Consider the following 18,181-nt stretch of genomic DNA (forward strand, 5'->3'; position numbering starts at 1 on the left):
TCCTCGTCGTGGCAGCCAAGGGTTCGATTCCGACCAGAGGCCCTTTGCTGCATGTCATCTCTCTCTCGTCCCCATTTCCTGTCATCTCTCTAGCTGTCCTATAAAATAAGAAAGTTATTTATTAGAAAAACAAGAAAGTCTAATCAGTATTTGTGAATACGAGTGAACTGATTGTGTGGAGTCATAGCCTTTTTTTTCTTTTCTTTTCTTTATTTAATTTTTAAGATTTTTTACCCAAATGAGCTTCATTCTATTGTAGTTTTCTCAGTTGTGAAACAAAAATGTCCCCATATTCGCAAAACATTCCCCTGGCTGCTCTTAGTGTCATCTATTACATCTTTTGCCATTCATTGTCTATGGAGCATATGACTATATGACATCCAAAATTTTAGTTTTAGCACTCCTTTGGGATTTGGGAGCGTTGTTCAAGTTTACTAATATTTTTGGACTATTTTAGACCATGGTAATAAAACATACATTTTAAAAATGTGCATTGTTTCCCTTTAATGTTAGAACTGCTCTGTAGCTCTTCTGATTGTCTTCTTCTCTTCCAGGGGAAAATTTGCTGTGGTCAGAAAGTGTGTGGAAAAAAGCACAGGCAACGAGTACGCCGCAAAGTTCATGAGGAAGAGACGGAAAGGCCAAGACTGCCGCATGGACATCATCCATGAGATCGCAGTGCTGGAGCTGGCCACAGCTAGCCCCCATGTGATCAACCTCCACCAGGTCTATGAGATGGCTTCTGAGATGGTGCTGGTCCTGGAGTTGTAAGTATCCAACCAACACCAGAGACCAAAACACTCACATGAACATCTGATAAAGATCTAGAAACCTAAATTGTTCTTTAAATCTTCAAATCCTTTGTTTTTTCCTTACACTCACAAACATGGTCAGCAGTTGGTTTACTCTGGGTTTTCGTATCCAACCACAAGTGTATTCATGTGAAAGAGGTTTCAGTTACCCTTCTGTAAACCATATCATGGCAGGCTGGTGACAAACTTTCTTGAATTTCAGTTAAATGGTGCACTAAAATATGTTTCTGAAAACATCTGAGATGAGAAATAGCTAAGACAGTAACAGAATCTTGGTTTATATTTGATCAGCACTTATCATTTTATTGTCTGATCTCAGTTATTTCAGCCCCTGTTTTTACAATAGAGGAAAAAGTATTGTCCCCGCTTCCTGTTCAGAAACTCTCACATTACAGCTAAACAGGGCACTATAATATGTTTCTGAAGACATTTTAGGCAAGAAATAGGCACTGCATTAACATAATCTTGAATTATATTGGGGTGTAAAAAATTCAGATGTCCATATATCGGCCGATATTAATATGCAGTGAATACGCAATTAAGCAATGCAACTACGCCTCAGATCTGGTCATTGTATACTTGTGACAAAGATATGTAATGGATGCAGGATATTTTACAGCTAACTAACCCTTTGAAACCTGGAGTGACATCACTTTTCTTCTTCTTATTTAAACCTTTTAACCCTGAGCAAATTGGTGATTTATTTCAAAAACGTGGGAAAAAGGCAAGGAGCAACTTGGCATGAAATGTTCCAAAAATGTAAGAAAATAGTAGATTTAGAAAATGATTTTCTAAAAACAATTAAAAAAGAACAAAAAAAATGTCAGAAGAAAAAAATCCAGGGAAATAAAACTTTATTCAAAATTATCATAATTACATTTTTAAAATTAGGTTACAAATTACCATGTTTTAAAGGTTTTTCTTTAACTTTTTTCCCTTTTTTTGGTCAGTTTTTTTCCTTTTTTGTTCTTAATTAATTCATTAAATAATTAAGAAATGACTTGTACTTTTCACTAATTTCTTGCTAATTTTGGGGTCATTTCTTCTTTCTTTGCTCTTTGCCTTCCTCCTATAATTTTTGTCTTGCAACAGTTATTCTATTGGTTATTCAAAAATTGAAAATTATCTTAAGTATCATTTTTCTGCATTACTTTCTTTTAAAAATTTACTTTTCATATCAGGCATATCTGACAACAAATAAGTTGACACCAATATATGATGTGATGATTAAAATGGGCTGACAGATCATTCATATCAGTCATGACATATCAGTCGGGCTCTAATCAGAGCTTACAGTTTGATGTCAGATTGGTCCGAGTTTTACGGGGGGGGGAATGGGGGACACTTCTATAGTCTTTGTGTCTGTGGTGATGGGCATATGAAAATGAGAAGGTACGTTCTGTAGTTTGAGCAGCGGCCTTAGAGCCAGTGTGGAGATCTGGATGCTGATTCGATGGAAGGACGTTTAACACAGTTCATCTACACATACTGCCCACAGTGTGAGGATACAAAGCTGGTTGAAAGTTACCAAAGTGTAACTTTAATGTAAATTTTCACTTGGGCTTCATCTGCATTCAGACATTCAAAGTGTATGCCGTGACTATAATGTCTCATGACAAATATAAAAACTTTCCCTTCCTCCCATCATTCCCTGAGAGTTTGTAGTTTTCTGTTTAGATACCGGGACAGTTGTTGTTGCAGTTGATTTCTCTATATTTAGTGTCCAGAGGTCATTTTTAGATTATTGTCCGTAAACGTCTGTGTCACAGTGCGACTGGTGAGTACACTGAGATTTGGTTAGCCGGTGACTAAACATAGAAAACCCACAGGAAGTAAACAGTGTGATGTTCTCACAGCTCGAGTGTGAGAGAGAAACAAGCAATAAAGCTGGAGCTTTTTTAGTCCCGCAGAGCTTCAGGCCAAACTTTAATGCTCCAGCAAACACTAGCTATGCCAACAATGTGCCTCGCCTCTGTCCCTTTGTATGCACACACAGATTGTGCTGTAGGATACGGGTGGATTGGGTTTCCAGTGTCCCGGGCTTATGGCTGAGAGTGAAGGGGACACACAGACTGACAGCACGGTGATGTGTTAAACCCAGCAGTACCATCCAAAAATGACCAATTGGAGCACTTTCTCAGTTGAGGGATTCACACACACACACACACACACACACACACACACACCAAACACACACGTGATGTTGTATGGTGTTGACTACAGTAGTCCACCAGTTGTCGATGAGCTCATCTCACTGGTCATGCCTATGCTTGACCTGGTTCCCATAGTGTGTGTGTGTGTGTGTGTGTGTGTGTATGTATGCGCCACTCCATGGCGCGCCAGGCTGATCAAGAAGGTCTCTCTCACTCCCTCTCTCTCTCTCTTTCTGTCCTTGTCTCTCTATCCACATGCCATATTGGATTTTGCCTGCGTCCCTCACCATAGTGACACCCGGAACCCCCACCACACACACACACACACACACACACACACACACACACAAACACACAGGGTGAATCACTAGATTAGATGGTATTGACACCTTCTGGATCAGCTGTCATTTGTAGTCTCTGACCTCCATATTTACAGCCACGGACAGTAGAGGGCTTAAGATTCTACCAGTATTTCACTGCACAGACACACACTGTCCCGTGCCCGATAGATGCATCAGACAATAAAACTGGGTTAGGGGCGGGCAATATAGCAAAAATCATCACGGTATATTACATTTTATAACACTGTAACATTATATATCATGATACAGGAATTGTTCTGTAAATTCAGTGAGGATATGGTTTAACATACCGAGCATCATCTCATTTGATTAAGAGTTAAAAACAAGACTCAAAACAGTAAAACTAAAATTCTTTCAATGTGGATGCTTTAAGGTTTTTACAATTTTACAGCCTCTCACATTTCCAAGCAACAACTCTAGATTCACGATGTGATGCAGCCCTGTCACCATGAGAAAATGTTGGTGTTTAACATTTCTGTAAACCCCAACGTTACATTTTTATGTTCTTTATGCTCATCATATCTGCTCAATTTATGAAGAGTTATGCAATACAATAACACCTCTTTTAGTGACTCTTTTGTACATCAAGTGACCTATAAAAGCCAAAGAAATGTTTCTATTGTAGAGCTGCAAAATATGTCTTCTTTAAGTCTCCTGACATACCAACTCATGCGAGCATAAAAAATGTTTTGTGATAAATGGGATTTTTCCTAAATTTCCTCATTTCTATAAAGCGTATTTTATATTTGCATTTTCAATTTGTGCAATTTGAGGGTTAGTGGAAACCCGCCCAGTGACTCTACCCTCCAGATATTTTAGCCATGTTGTAGATTTATGTTTCAACCACCAGTTTAAATAATTTCAACTTTTGTCAGTTTGTCTTTGCGTCTGTGGAGAAGAGTCCACTTAAAGGCAAAAATTAGCTACAGCAACTTCCAAAAGCTTTTTTGTTGCAGTTGAGGATGAAAAAGAAAATTGCAGAATTTATCTAAAATGGAGCCAGAATCAAAAACATTCAAGCAGCAGATTTTCACAGCACTTTTATCTGCAGCTTCAGTGGCACATGGAGCAGAATGTTGACCTTGAACTGATGGTCCACCTTGAAGAGTTCCAGGCCCATTCAGGTGTGGAAATTCTTCATCAGCCACATAAGAAGTGGATGAAATGAATGAGACGAGACTTGTTGTCTGCTTGTAGTGTTATTACCACAGTGTGTCTCTGTGATGTCCCTCTGTGTTTGCAGCGAGACATGAGTAGAGTAGAGAGGCTGCCAGTGTTGTGCGGATTGTGGTGTTTTACAGGATTAGGTGCTGTGAGCAGCACATGCCATACAATGCAATCTGTCCTGTTAAGGAGATCCAATAAATGCCCCTTTAAATGCTCCAGTCGGCCCAATCCTTCCCCCACCTCGGCCCATAATCCCAATCCCAGCCATTGTTCATAAAAAGGATAATCCCAGAATTAACTGCTGCCCTAAATGAGGATAGTGCTCCCTGTCACGGACACACACAGTCTCACTCATACATGCACACACACACACACACATTCACGGAGACCAAACTACACTAACACAGAAAGACACTACAGCTGGCTGGTGTTGTAAATCCATTATTAATTCCCCAATTTCAATGACAAAGTTAATTATGGACTAGGCATAAGTGATGTGAGCAACATGTGTTTGTGTGAATGAAAATTCCTACATTGATCGCTCTAATTAGGCACATGTAGCAGACAACATGCTGTGTATTTGTGTCATCATCCACTGTAGCACTGTTTACATGTTTTAACATATAGCGGGCGTGACAGACCCTTTTTGATCAGAGGTCTTTCCATCTTTTAGATTCCTTAAAAACATGAGTTCCATAACTCTATGAGACTTCAACTATCAATTATTTTTGCTTTTTTCCCCTGAAAGACAGTTTTCAGTGTTTCCCACAAAATGACAGTATATGTGTGTATCACGCTGGTGATAGCTGGCATGGAGGCAGTATGTTTTCAGGATGTAGGGCCTGCCAGACATTCTTGTGAACGTGATATCTCAACAATACCCAAGAGAATTTCTTCCAATCAGACTCAATGATGAGCTGATTTGATTTTGGTGGTCATATTTCAAAGGTCAAGGTCACTGTGACCTCATCAATCTCATTCTTGTGACTGTAAAATCTCAAGAACACCTTGAGGGAATTTCTTCAAATTTGGCACAAACACTCAAATTTATTCAAGGATGAACTAATTAGATATTTGTCACGATATTGGTCACGATAACCTTACATTCGTCTTATTCTTGTGAAAGTGATACCTCACTAGCAGTCCTAATTAACAGTCCAGCTCTAAATATATAATTGTGGCCTCAGATGATATATATGAAACATGCAAATGTAATGAATCTGTGGTTTGCAGAGACATATAATACCAACATTTTCTCCTGGGGACTGGGCTCAACATTGCTGTCTTTTTATGTCGGTAACAGCTGAACTTGAAATATTAAATTAATTTAATTCATACCAGAAGTTAAGAAAGAATTACTGAAAAATGGATGACATGGTACTTTAAATCAAATGGAAATATATTTCATCAAATACGCTCAAATATATAGCAATGTACATACAGTAGACTCTGGGGTCTTTCAAAACAGGTGTATATACACTAAGATCATGTGACACTGAGACCTAACAAAGGCAGACTTTATTTAACAAATGATGTGGTGTTTTTTTTTCATTTTACAGAATTTTTCTAAAACAGTTTTTTTGTCTTTATTTCACTGATAGCTTCTGCAAGGCACTGTACATCATCAAAAGAGTGAGACCATGCTGGTTGTTTGGGGTGAAAATGATTGACTGGATCAATTTTATTTTAATGTTTAAGTAAAAAACGAGCACCGATGTCAACCCACTTAATTATACCAGTAAATTACTTTTATTGATCAGACGAAAAACACACCAAAAAACAAAGGAAGGGAAATGAGTTCAAGAGTCCAGTGTGAAACTATGAATCATATGAATGAGGGAATGTGTGTCAGTTGGAAGTGATCCCTGTGTGACTGCCAGAGCTTGTGTCAGCACCATTTGCTCCATCTGACCACACGTTCCCCCTTTCTTTTTTATTTTTCCTCTCTGCTGTTTTTTATATCGGGAGGGAAATGGAGCAGAATGGTTTCATTGTGTCTTTGGAAAGATGTTGACAACATGCCGTTGTCTTTTTTTTTTCTTCTTCTTCTCCCCATCTTTTATCCGGCTGACAGCTGACAGATATTTCGGGCAGTGGGGCAAATGGTGATGACGGAGGATTGAAGGAGAAATGGAGGAGCGGATGGAGGGAGGAGGGTGCAGATATTCTACGAATGAGGGTCAACTTGACATAGAAAGCTATTCATGCCACGATGGGAGGGGGGGAGGGGGGGCAAAGGGGGCCAAAGCTTCTTTCTGGCAGAGAAAGAGAAAGAAATGAAAAGTGAGAGATGAGGAAAGACAGAAAGAGAGCGAGGCAGGGATACTGTATATGACCGGGTGATGGACAGAGCGGTTAAGCAGAAAGACGAAGGCGACCGGAGAGAATGAATGAGACCGATAGAGTGCTCCATGGCCTCATTGCTGGCTGATCTCCAGCCGAGAGTTCATCATGTCAGTTGAGCCGCACGAGCGCACGTGACCATCCGAAGCACGGCTGCTCGCCCAGAGAGAGGGAGTCCTGCAGGGGAATAAACACAGGAATGACCCGACAGTTTAGATCGTTAAAATTCACACCAACAAACTAGTTTCTATCTCTATAGATTCTGTTATTGAAGTTTTCTGTGGACTCATTTAAACATCGATATGGTCAGCGTTTGGGCTATACTCTGTAACAAATCCCATCAAAACGCTCAAATCAAAAATGGCTGAGCATTATGGCTTAAAAAATAAATCAGGCTATAACCCGATACTTGATGAATATCTAGATGTTCAGAAATCTCCTCTAAACTAAATTACAAAATGATTAAATAACTACAGTTACAATAAAGTTTAATAAAGTAGCTACCATCATAATACAGGTGAAAAAAGTACTGTTATAATACAGTTGATTGAAGTGTTGTAATACTAGAGTTAATTGAAATACTGTAATAGGAGAGTTATATAAAATACTAATATCATTTGTTTAATAAAAAACGGTGATCAAGAAAATACTGTTATAATGAAGCTCAATAAAGTACTGCTATAATAAAGTTAAAAAGTAATCAAGATTTATTGATAGATAGAGGTAGATTTATTGGTAATTTCTTTAACAACGTTTAAAATGAATTTAAAATTTGTCCCTCAATCCTGTTACTTCTTGTTGATAATATAATATATAATCTATAATGATAAAGTTTAAATAAAGTTCTGTTACAATAAAGTCAGTGGAATACTGTTATAATACTGTTAAATAAGGTACTGTTACAGTAAAGTCAAATAAAATACAGTTATAATTAAGTTCAATAATATTTTGTCATGATCAATTTAAATGAAGTACTGTTATAATAAAGTTCAATAAAATATAGTTATAATAAAATTGAATGAAGCATTGTTATAATAAAGTTAAATAAAGCACTGTTTTAATTAAGTTAAATAAAATACCCGTTATAAAGTAAAATAAAATACTGTCATAAAGTAAAATAAATTACTGTTATAATAAAGTTTAATAAAGTGCCGTTATAGTAAAGTTTAAGTATCATTCTGTCACAGTAAAATTAAATAAAGTATTGTTATAATTAAATAAATCAATTTATATAAATCAAGGTGTTACCACTAGCTTTATTCTGAAATTTTTGTACATGTTCACATTGTATATATATATATATATATATATATATATATATATATATATATTCATTTTCTGTTTTTTTTTTTTTTTTTTTAATTGTTTTCACTTTCTCTCTCTGGCAAAAATTAGCATGTAGGCCAGTCCCAATATTTAATTTTAAAGTCAGCATCTGCTGATACCGATGCGTGCCGATATTATCCTGCATCCCCATGAATGTTCGAAATAATGCTCACATGGTTAATATTCGTAAATAGATTGCACAGCACGGTATTCCAGCATATAAACACCGCTCAGATCCTGAGGCTCCGGGCAAAAATAAGATCAGAGATCATGTCTGGGGTTGGCTCAATGGGGGCCCCACAGTTATTTTTTAGCCAGTGGCCCAATAGCAGCTTAATTCATCCCTAATTGTAACAAATGATGATGTCAGATTTCAGGCATTGAAACAAATAGGGCTTCATTGCCAGACTGTACGATGCTATTTTTTCTGGAGCCATTAGCATGTGGGAAAGTCCAGTTTGGGACATGAATACATGATGAGCGCAGAATGAAGGGCCGCTCCGAGGCATTCACTCGACCTCACTCTGACTTTATCATTCCCCCTCTCTCTGTCACGCACATTTGTCTCTTTGTCTCCACTCTCCATTGTAGAGATGGTGTCCTCTCCTCCACTCATCCGTCTCTGCTGCTCTTTCTGCTTTAATCTTGATGGAACACTTTTGACCGATAACTCCCATCTCTGCGCTCATCTTCTGAAGAAATAGATAAATAAAAAATTCAGTACTTTGATATTTGTGCTGTCCTCCTAGATAAGTACAAAAACCCCTTCCCCCCTTTGTTTACAGTGTGTCTGTGTTTGTGTTCTGACTGAAGCAGGTCAGATATGAAGCAGAGTATTTAGGTCAGCTGACGTTCATGTTTTCATTTTTCAACCAAACCATGTGAGGCTGAGCATTATGGCTGGCTGATCAAAGCTGGATTGATCCATTCCCACAGCACAGCTCTGACACTGATTTCATTAATGACATTAGCAACTCGCTAATCAGATGTCCGGCATGGACCTGACCTCTCACTAGGCTTCAAAGCCATGCTCAGGGCTCTGCTTTTGTCTAAGATCAGATCTGTGGAGAAGTGGTTTTTCATGTGTTTGTGGTGGTGTGGATGACCCATTTAGTGAGGCCTCTTGGTCACTGGGATTTTCATATTCACTCTCTGTTTAAAAAGTATATTCATTTCATTGATTAAGATAGGAAAATTGATTGCCAGCATCCTGTTGTCACTTATATTCATCAGTCCAAGAATAATTAGTGCTGATGTCTAAAATCAATCTTTATAAAGTCTCAAAAAATGCAAAGACATGGGGAAGTAGGATTTTTGAAGCATTTTTCTTTTGATCTTATTAATTTTTTAAAGGGTTTGCACAGTCATGAAAAACCTAGAAAAGTAATGGAATCTGCAGTTAGCAATTTTCAGGCCAGGGAAAGTTTTGAAAAACTAAAATATACTTTGAAAATTTTGGAAAAAGTCCTTGAATTTTGTTTAACAAACCTTTATAATAACACGTTGTGTTCAACAGCTGTTGGAAATTTGAAAAGCCAAGGATCATTTCTGTTTTAACAGTTTCTGTCTGTGATAAAGGTAAATTTGGGTGATTTTTAAAGAAAACATGCCTTCAATACTTGCAGGCCCATGGGTTTGGAAAGCATGTTTTCTATAAAAGTCAATGAAAAATTTTAGAGAAATGCCAAAAAATTTTAACAAACATTAAAAATCACCACGTTTTTCTTTAAAAAAAAAATCTGCAATGAAGAAGAATCATCAAGTATCTATGGTTACATTAGAGAATATATGGTCTTGAAAATTAGCCTCAAAATCATGGAAAAGTCATTAAAATGTATTGGTAAAAATGTGTATGAACCCTGATTGTAAAATTTTCAAATACCTGGTGAAAGCCCTTTTTTTAAAAAAAAAACTTTTCCAACTGCCTCTTGAATTAACATCAATACATCAGGATAACCAACAGCACTCATGTTTTGTTTTTGGCCAGGATGCTCTGAGTAGAGGATTCAGTGTCTGCTAGTTAGCTGTCACTGGATGACACCCTGGACAACATAATCAATGTACAGTATCAATGAAAATTGAGTATTCAACCAAAATTTTGCAGCAAAGTAAATCAGTAAAGGCAGTGCACACAAGGCTCAGGACAATGAACCGGAATAAGAAACCCAAAAACTCCCCAACAAACAGCAGCCAATTTAGTTCTACCCTTGTCTCTGCTACGGGACAAAAAAACTTCTGTGTTTATTTTTTTTTTTGGTATTTTTTTTGTTTTTAAATTTAATTGTGAGTGGCAAAAGTCTTAAATCTAACTTGCCTTTAGCTGTAGGAACCCTGTACTGAGCATTCGTTGTTTCCTCCTTTGTTCTTCCTCTGTGCTAAACTGTCTTCCCATGAACACCATCACATAAAACCTCACAGCACCGCCCTGCCTCCAATAAATTATGTTCATAAACTACCTCTGGAACTCACTGTCTGAAGGGTCTGAGGCTTTAAGTGTTAGTAACGTCTCTAAAATTCAAACTCATTGAATGATACTTTTCAGATTGTGACCCACTCTTCTTAAATTAGACTGTGTTTTTCCATATTGTTCAGCCCAACCAAATATGAAACTAATCAGTGTTTCCCACTGAATTAGAAGTCTTTTGTATCATTCTTTGTCCCCTCTCTAAATCTGGGCTTTTTTGCGGGTCCCGGTAGATAATTAATTAGTTGCTCCAACCACAGCTTATCAGACCGATGGATGACAGGAGCAGCTGCTGCAGAGCCAAAAAATTGCAAACTTTTAGACCCAGTACAATTTCACTTTTACTGCGCCTGACGTTCTACTGCTCCGTCTGTGCCCAGAGTATGCTCTGTGCTCCAAAAGTGTGGTGCAGTGAATGACGAACAGTATTCTAACAGCGCTCCTAATGAACGGTCCAGCTCCAAAACTAGAAAAGCAAAACTTGGCAGCAGATGTTTTGATTGCAGCTACAAATAAATGAATGTGTGGGAAACCCTGCTAATCCGACTGAGAATATATCCTGACAGATTCTCATACTTAGATGAATATACAGTTCACATATTTGCAGTCATTAGGTAAAGCTCATGTGTGTTGACCTTTAAGAGCAGAGCGGATACATTAGGAAGTGTTAGGTTTTCTGTATGTCAGACTGGAGTCGTTTCTGTCTGATCCTCTGAGGTATTAACATTCATTCCAGCAGTTTAATGCACGTGCTGAGAGCAGCCGTGTGTGTGTCTGGGTGTGGGTGGGTGTGTGTGTGTGTGTGCGTGCAATGGTGACGCAGATTAGAAGCCACTCACTTCATACACACATTCCCCTAGCTGACCTAATTATAAGCATAGTTCTCTTTCTTGTTCTCTCAGAATTTTGGCTCTTCTTCTCTTCACACACTGCTTTCTCATTAAAGCAACGGGGTGAGATTTCTGCATCAAACACATAACAAAACCAAAGTAGTAAGGGTGTGTGGGGGGGGGGGCTGTGTGTGTGTGTTGTGTGTCTGTGTGAGGACTACTTGAAACTTAGTGTTTAACCAAGATTATTTTATTTTTACACGGTAACAACCGTACTTATTTCAAGCCAAACCATGTTTTTTTTTTTTTAACCCCAACCAAGTGCTTTTGTTGCCTTAAAAGCTAAAAGCAAACACACACACACACACACACACACACACACACACACACTAACAAGACTTTATTACCTTTTTAACTGATCATAAAACACACTTCAATCAAACTGAAAAGCAATAAAATTAATTAAACTCCCCCAAACCATCTTGGTTATTATTGCGAGTAATCTAGTCCATTGTTCCAACAATCACCAGCTCCGGTTTGGTCAAAATAAATTCTGAATTCACCACGTTAGATTTTGTAAATTCAAACATTTTCATATGGACCCTGAGTCTGAAATAAAGGAGTGATTGATAAAGCCTCCATCACAAAATAAACATATACAAAGTTCAGAACACTGATTAAGAGGAAAAGCTAATTTAAAGAAAATAAATAATTTAGCAAGTACGTTACTTACTGTCAGCTTTTCAGACTAATAAATACAAAGTAGAAACCTATAAAATTTTAAGAAAAGTAATAATATCATTCCTATCTTTCTTATTAAACAGAGAAACACCTTTGAAATTCAACTGTCTCTTGGTCACAGAAGACTCATGAGGGCTACAAAAATACACACGTCATCCAAGCTCAACAGAAACAAAAGAAAAGTCACCCACACCGTCTTGGTTACTCTTTTGTTAGTAATCTGTAAGTTAACTGTTTCAACAGTCACCAGCTCTGGTTTTGATAAATCCTTTATTCACCAAGTTAGAAGTAAAAAACATGCTGTTATTCTGTACGCTCTCTCTCTCACCCTGCTGACGCCGGCTGTTTACAGTCCTGTAGCTTTTCCATCCACCACTGAGTATCATGTTGTCTTTCAGCTCAGCTGCCTGTTACATCCATAGAGACTGGAGACTGAGCTCTGGTGGTGCGTGCTGTGCACTACATACAATGAGTGTAACAGAAAGAGCAGCACCTGTAGGCTATTTATTGATAAACATACCTTCAGGATTTCTAGTACCTAGAGAGTCATAGTTTGGTATGCAGGGCCACTGACAAAGGGTCAGTATTTGACAAGTTGGGAGTGAGAATGCAGAATGGAGGTTCTGCAAGGAATCATTTGACTTTCATTACCATGCATCAGGTCTGACTTCCAGACAGTTTTGCCAGTGTTTTTAGTTGGGTTAAAGGCCTTTTCTTCCCACCTTGAAAAACCAAAACACACCCCCCCCCTCCTCCTCCTCTCTTCCTCCCTCTCTCCACCTTCCTCTGAGATAAAGCCTAATTCAGCAGCCCCCTGAGGGGACGCCTTGTCTATTCCTGACTGCCCTCTCTCTTTTTTCTGTTCAATCACGCACCCGGTCTAATTGAGTTTATCCAGCAGAGTTTATCTCAGGTCAGAGGAAATTACAGGGACTTTAAGGAGGGCGGCACTTTGAGTATTTTTGATCAGTCCTGACAGTTTTCATTGTGCTGTTTGTTTTTTAATCACCACCCTGTTTCTGGTGTCAGAGGTGGAGAGAAAGTGATCAGTCAACAGAGCTGGCCTCGTTCAACTCAAGCTCATAATTAGTTTTCTCTGCTATTTCTGCTGCCGCCTCCAGCAAGTCCTAACACACACACACACACATACACATTCACACACTGGGGCTGGATGGTGATTTATTTCCATGGTGTCTAGTGGGATTCACCATAAAAAGCCTGACACAGGACAAGTTTGGTTTTGGATGGAGCAGTGAACACAGACTGTGGTTTGGGTTTCCTGCGGGTACTCTGGTTTCCTCCCACAGTCCAACACAAACTCTAAATTACACATGAATGTGTCTGTGTGTCTGTGTGCACCACTTGCCTACTGCAGCCCCACTGACCACTCACAGGTTAAACAGAGGGAATGGAGAGATTTTGGAAACCTGGCTGATCTTCAGCTCTTCCACACTGAAAATTTATGAAGTAGCAAGTTGACACGTTTCCATTTTAATCTGTGGACTGTGTGTGTATGTGTGTGTGTGTGCATGTGCGTGTGCGTGTGTTTGTGTGTGTGTGTGTGTGTGTGTGTGTGTGTGTGTGCAGTGCGGCTGGAGGTGAGATCTTCAACCAGTGTGTGTCAGATCAGGAAGACGAGGCCTTCAGTGAGGAGGACGTGAAGAGGCTCATGAGGCAGATCCTGGAGGGAGTCTCCTTCCTCCACCAGAACAATGTAGTCCACCTGGACCTGAAGGTCAGTGTGCACACACGCACACACGCACACACACACACACACACACACACGCGCGCGCGCACACACACACACACACACACACACACACACACACACACACACACACACACACTAGGGCTGGGCAATAAATCGAAAATCAATGGAACCCGACATTCAGAACCAACGTAATTTTTGCCTGTTGGTTATATCGCTTGTTTGAAAATTCTGTTAATCCTTTCCAACCTTTTGGGGTTGCCAACTCTCACGCATTCAACATCATTTGAGCACAACAGTGATGCGGTCAGGACTGTGGCACTTAGATAAGTTTCACTTTAACTTTAGTTCCCCCTCTGAAAGGGCTATCTTGGAGAAATACTAAGTGTGAGTGAGCGAGTGGATAAATGAGACTTGGATTATTCTGCACAAGTTGTGTGAGACTTTGTAAACAGAGGCTTTGACATAGTTTTGCTGTTGGTAAATGTGGACCCCTTTCACTTCAGTTCATCAAGAATATTCTCAGTTTTTGGATTCTTAATGCAGATGTGAGATTTACTGAGTTTTCTTTATAAATTAAATGTATCACCAGAGTGAGTAAGTGATATGCAAATGGTCATTTGGGGGTGAGGTGTGGCTTTAAATTAAATTTCCTATTTCAAATCTCACCCATCATCCATAAATGACTTTTCTGAAAGAAACATGACATGAATACATAAACATAAAAGAAAGTAGCTCAGATGGGTTTATCCTGTATGAAACTGGTGAAACAAAGAAGACTCTTGCGCACTGGAAATGAAGGGGAGAAGCTAAAGATGGTACAGATGAAGACGTGTTGCCTGTCAAACACTAACGTGTGCTGTGATGTGCCGTCAGCCTCAGAACATCCTGCTGACCAGCAGCTCTCCTCTGGGAGACATTAAGATCGTGGACTTCGGCCTGTCCAGGATGGTCAGCAGCCAGCAGGAGATCAGGGAGATCATGGGAACTCCGGAGTACGTCGGTGAGTCGGTGCTCAGCATCACTTCTAACACACTCATTTTAGCACTGATTTCCTTCTAGATTATAACTGTCATGTTTGTGTTGATGTTTTTTCAGCTCCTGAGATTCTAAACTATGAGCCCATCAGCACAGCAACAGATATGTGGTAAGAAAAGTTTGCCAGTGACAAATAAATGTTGGTTATACTGGACACTTGGGCTCTTTTTTGCTGGCATATGAAAACTGACTGGTGGCCCCCCAGTGGTAGTCGTCAAAAACAACACACTATGGCTGCAAAGAGCTAAAAGCCACACATTAACTGCACTGATCTTTCAACTGGGCTTGCATCATAATGGGAATGTCATTAGTTTAGCAGGTATTTGGTCATAAATAAAAGTATTATATCAATTTTTTAAAAAATGACCAGTTAGTTATGAATTAAAAGTTATAAATACATACCATGGCATGGTCATCTATCCTGTCACAAGTGCACAGCTCATCAGTTTGACACGACCTTATCCAGCTCAAGAGTGCACAGGCTCCATTTGTCTAAATCACAGCCGTCAAAGATGTGTCTATCAGTGGACGCCTCTTGTAATAGATGTAGATACTCGGCAGCTACATCAGCTCACACAGTTTGATTTTGTCCGAAGTTCTCAGGTTTGAAGAGCTCTAAATGTAATGTCTGTAGAATTTTTATATCATTTCTCAGTAATGAAGTTCATCTTTCATAACTTGAAGTGACTGATGAGTATTTTCAGTAGAGATCTGTCATTTTAAAAATGTCTCCTACATTATTTTGCTTTAAACACAATATATTAACACATTCTGCCCATCTTCTACACCTCCAAGTAATTGGCCATACTGTAGTTAGGAAATATATCTTTACATCATCTTTGCCTCTCAACATAAAATACAAATAGTATAAGGAAAGTTAATAAAGTGTGGAAAAACAGATTTATTTTTTGTATTTATTTTATTTGTAATTACTATTTTTCACATTCTAGTTTTCCTACTCTTGCTACAGATAGTACCACTGCATGCTGCTACCATTTGGGTTGAGGATTCACATTTTTGTGTATGTAATTTAATTTATGCACTATGCATTTTGTTTTTTGCTGCCCTGATCCCTCTGCACTGTGCTCCATGCTTGTTTTCAGGAGCACTGGTGTTTTGGCCTATGTGATGCTGACGGGGATCTCTCCGTTCCTGGGCGAGAACAAGCAGGAGACGTTTCTCAACATCTCCCAGCTCAATGTGAGCTACACCGAGGAGGAGCTGCAGCAGCTGGACCAGGCCGCCCTGTCCTTCATCCAAACGCTGCTCTGCAAGCAGCCACAGTCAGTACACCACTCATGCTGCCTCAGCTCACAGTAATATGATGTCACCCTGGAGCTCTATTTTTTTAATTTAGTTATTTATTTATTTATTTATTTTTTAATACTTTATTTTTTCCCATGCCATTTTCAGGAAGCTTTTCTGATTTTGTTTGCAATTCTTGCCAAAAATGTTTTCAATCAAAGTCAAAATATGTATATAAAAAAAACATAAATAACCAATTTATCTGCCATATCAAAAACAAAAAAAAAAAAGTTGAGGAGATGCAGACAATTTTATATAGGTAATGACTAGGTTCCAGTTGATCATATACTGTACCCATAATTATACATGATTCAATAATCTCTGTATACCTGCATGTATACTGACATACACACACACAAGTTCCTGCATGTACCTACATGTACACATTATGTTAATATATACACCTGTTCACTTTTCTGTATGTACAGGGATATACACACATACAAGTGTTCCCATACAAATCTGCACAGACATGAATACATACATGGTACATGCATGAACACATGTGCTTGTACTCCTGTCTTCCTATACACTTTTATATACATCAACATTCACAAGAATATATACAAATCTATACATTTACATTCAAACTCTTACTGTGTATTAATATTATTATTATTATTATTATTATTATTATTATATTATTATTATTATTATTATTATTATTATCATTATTATCTTTATCTTTATTATTATTAAGGATTCATGTGTGTGTGTGTGTGTGTGTGTGTGTGTGTGTGTGTGTGTCTGTGTGTCTGTGTGTGTCTGTGTTTGTGTGTGTGTCTGTGTGTCCAGGGATCGGGCCACAGCTGAGCAGTGTCTCAAACACCCCTGGCTTCAGTCCTCAGAGCCTCAGGAGACCCAGACAGAAGAGCAGAATCTCCCAGTGGAGAACCAAGGGAAATCCAGCTCCACCAGCAGCTCCACCAGTAGCCCTGAACCTCCCAGCAGCACCTCCACGGCAGAGGAGGAGGAGGATGAGGAGGGAGAAGCCCCAGTGACGGAGGAGCTGATAGTGATGGCTGCATACACACTGGGTCAGTGCCGCCAGTCGTCCAGCTCCAGCTCCGAAAAGGAGGCGCTGGCTGCAGAGCAGAAGGCCATCTCCAAACGCTTCAAGTTTGAGGAGCCTTTCAGCGCCCTGCAGGAGGTCCCTGGAGAGTTCATCTACTGACCCCCCCCCTTACGACTGGTACTGTCTGAGGAAAGTTAGTGTTGTCACAGTAACAAGAATAAACCTTGTGAATATACCAGTCCCCCTCCATATATTCTGTATGTTTATGATCAGATGCTGCTGCACAGCCACTCTGATTTTATTTAAGCAGTTGGATTTAAAGTGCATTTTTAAGGACCTGCACGTTTTTCTCCCAAAATGCATCTGCTTGCTTGACACCCACCTTCTCTACCTTCTCACACGGCTGCAGCAGGTTTATGTCTTGATTTGGTTTGCTGTTGTGTTTCTCTTTCTCTCTGAGCAACTGGCCAAATGTAGACAGCGAGACATTTCCAGAAGTTCAGCTTTTGGTGTTGAAGAGTGAGGTCTTCTTTTTGCAGCTGTCATCTCAGACCAACTTTGAACAATTAACCCTTTAACACCTGGATCAAGATGAGTTTTTTTGGTGCTGCGTTTAGATGCTTTTCACTAGCATTGAAAACTCCTGAAACCTGAGAATACTGGTTTGATTTCTTTTAAAAACACGATGCAACTTGGCAAGAAATGCCCTGCAACTTCAGAAAGTAAAGTAAGTGGGGGCAGTTCTTGTTAAGCTGTTTGTCACCCTCTCCCCATGTTGTGAAAGAAATCAAGCTAGTTAGCTCAAGTATCAAAGGGTTAAACAGGAAGACATCCATGATAGACGAGGCTGAATCCAAATATGCACCTTCTGGACCAGCCCTTCAAACCTGCAGGCTGCATGCAACATGCACCATGTG

The 18,181-nt window shown here is 39.1% G+C and overlaps 1 protein-coding gene across 1 annotated transcript in view; it reads left to right on the forward strand.

Moving 5' to 3' along the window:
• stk17a (serine/threonine kinase 17a) overlaps positions 1 to 17,874 on the forward strand; it is a 38,512-nt gene extending 20,638 nt beyond the window's left edge. The window contains exons 2-7 of the mRNA XM_042510578.1: positions 555 to 767; positions 13,786 to 13,933; positions 14,783 to 14,909; positions 15,005 to 15,053; positions 16,048 to 16,227; positions 17,045 to 17,874. Coding sequence (XP_042366512.1) covers positions 555 to 767; positions 13,786 to 13,933; positions 14,783 to 14,909; positions 15,005 to 15,053; positions 16,048 to 16,227; positions 17,045 to 17,423 — 1,096 coding nt within the window. The 3' untranslated portion in view covers positions 17,424 to 17,874. The remainder of the gene's footprint in view (positions 1 to 554; positions 768 to 13,785; positions 13,934 to 14,782; positions 14,910 to 15,004; positions 15,054 to 16,047; positions 16,228 to 17,044) is intronic.
• The last annotated feature ends 307 nt before the right edge of the window (positions 17,875 to 18,181 follow it).

The sequence above is a fragment of the Plectropomus leopardus genome, chromosome 21, assembly GCF_008729295.1.
Source record: "Plectropomus leopardus isolate mb chromosome 21, YSFRI_Pleo_2.0, whole genome shotgun sequence".
NCBI lineage: Eukaryota > Metazoa > Chordata > Actinopteri > Perciformes > Serranidae > Plectropomus > Plectropomus leopardus.